Genomic DNA, 1,234 nt, shown 5'->3' with positions numbered 1-1,234 from the left:
GAAAAAGGGTAGGGAGACCTCGAAGTGGTAAGCAAGTTCGTCGGTGTAGTCAAAAGTCTCGAGGAGAGCAGGAGAAGGTTCAGGTAGCTGGAGCATGCTTTCTGTGTGGAGGAAATATAAACAGCCTTCGACCCTCTCCCCCCTCCTCTCTTCCTCCTCCTCTCCTCTCCTCCCTCCCTCCCTCCCTCCCTCCCTCCCTCCCTCCCTCCCTCCCTCCCTCCCTCTTCTCACCTTTGTTCCTGCCGTCCCGCCCTGGTGGACCGCGCGATCTTCCTTCGCGGAGGAACAAGCACAACCAGGAGGCGATCTCTGCTAGTGTCAGATGCTCCAGCCCCCCGTCCGCCACCACCGTCCCGAGGACAAGAGGATAGCCGTCTGCGAAAGCCGCGCACGCGTACCTGGAGGGAGGAAGTGAAGACCAGTACGGGAAGCGGAGGGAGAGCAGCAGAAATGACTGAGTATGAGAAGAGCGAACAAAATGTTGAGGAGAAGATAGTAGAGGAAGATGAGGAGGTCAAGGGGGAGGGAAGAGGAAGAGGAGGAAGATAGAGAGCAGGACAAGGACGACGACATGAAGGAAGAGGAGGAGAAAGAGAACAAGAACGAGAAAAAGGATGAGCACGAGTACCAGGAGGATCATAAGGGGGGAGGAGAGGAGAGGAGGAGGATGAAGGAGAGGAGAGGAGGAGGATGAAGGAGAGGAGAGGAGGAGGATCGTACCCGCGGGGAGTGAGTTTCTGTCCTGGAGCGAAAGGATCAGGAGGAGAGTTGGGGTCCGAGCGTTCGATGAATCCCATGTCAAGGAGCCACCCGTAGGCGTCCGCCCACTCCTTCCTCAGCTGCGTACGGCAGCTCTCGAGCTCTTTATCGACATCCAGGATGGCGACGAGGCGCTGGGATGCTGGAGTCATGCTGGGATGATGAACGTGGTTGGGAGGGAGGAGGAGGGGGTTTCAAGGGGGGGGGGGGGGGGGGGGAAGGGAAAAAAAAAAAAAAAAAAAAAGGGGGGGGGGGGGAAAAATAAACACGGGAGGGGAAGCCATTAAAGGGTAGTGGGGGGGGGGGGGGGGAAGGGGGCAGGTTTTTTCTTGTTAGGGTGAGTTCATCCCGGGAGAAAACATCGTCCATTGCCGTAGTTTTTTGTTTTATTTTCCACATCCTTGGCTGATTTGATCTCTCAATCTATGAGTATCTTTGAACCTTGAACTCTTGGCTGTTCTACCACCCGCGCATC

The 1,234-nt window shown here is 56.1% G+C and overlaps 1 protein-coding gene across 1 annotated transcript in view; it reads right to left on the bottom strand.

The window, feature by feature from the left end:
* Positions 1-911, bottom strand: part of GUITHDRAFT_142865 (hypothetical protein) — a gene marked incomplete at both ends in the record, with an annotated part of 1,774 nt that extends 863 nt beyond the window's left edge. Inside the window, 3 exons of the mRNA XM_005827294.1 lie at positions 19-101; positions 232-398; positions 721-911. Coding sequence (XP_005827351.1) covers positions 19-101; positions 232-398; positions 721-911 — 441 coding nt within the window. The remainder of the gene's footprint in view (positions 1-18; positions 102-231; positions 399-720) is intronic.
* Positions 912-1,234: the final 323 nt, after the last annotated feature.

This window comes from Guillardia theta, assembly GCF_000315625.1.
Source record: "Guillardia theta CCMP2712 unplaced genomic scaffold GUITHscaffold_68, whole genome shotgun sequence".
Lineage (NCBI taxonomy): Eukaryota > Cryptophyceae > Pyrenomonadales > Geminigeraceae > Guillardia > Guillardia theta.
The sequence above is the reverse complement of the archived record's forward strand: the minus strand, read 5'-3'. Positions and strand labels throughout refer to the sequence as shown.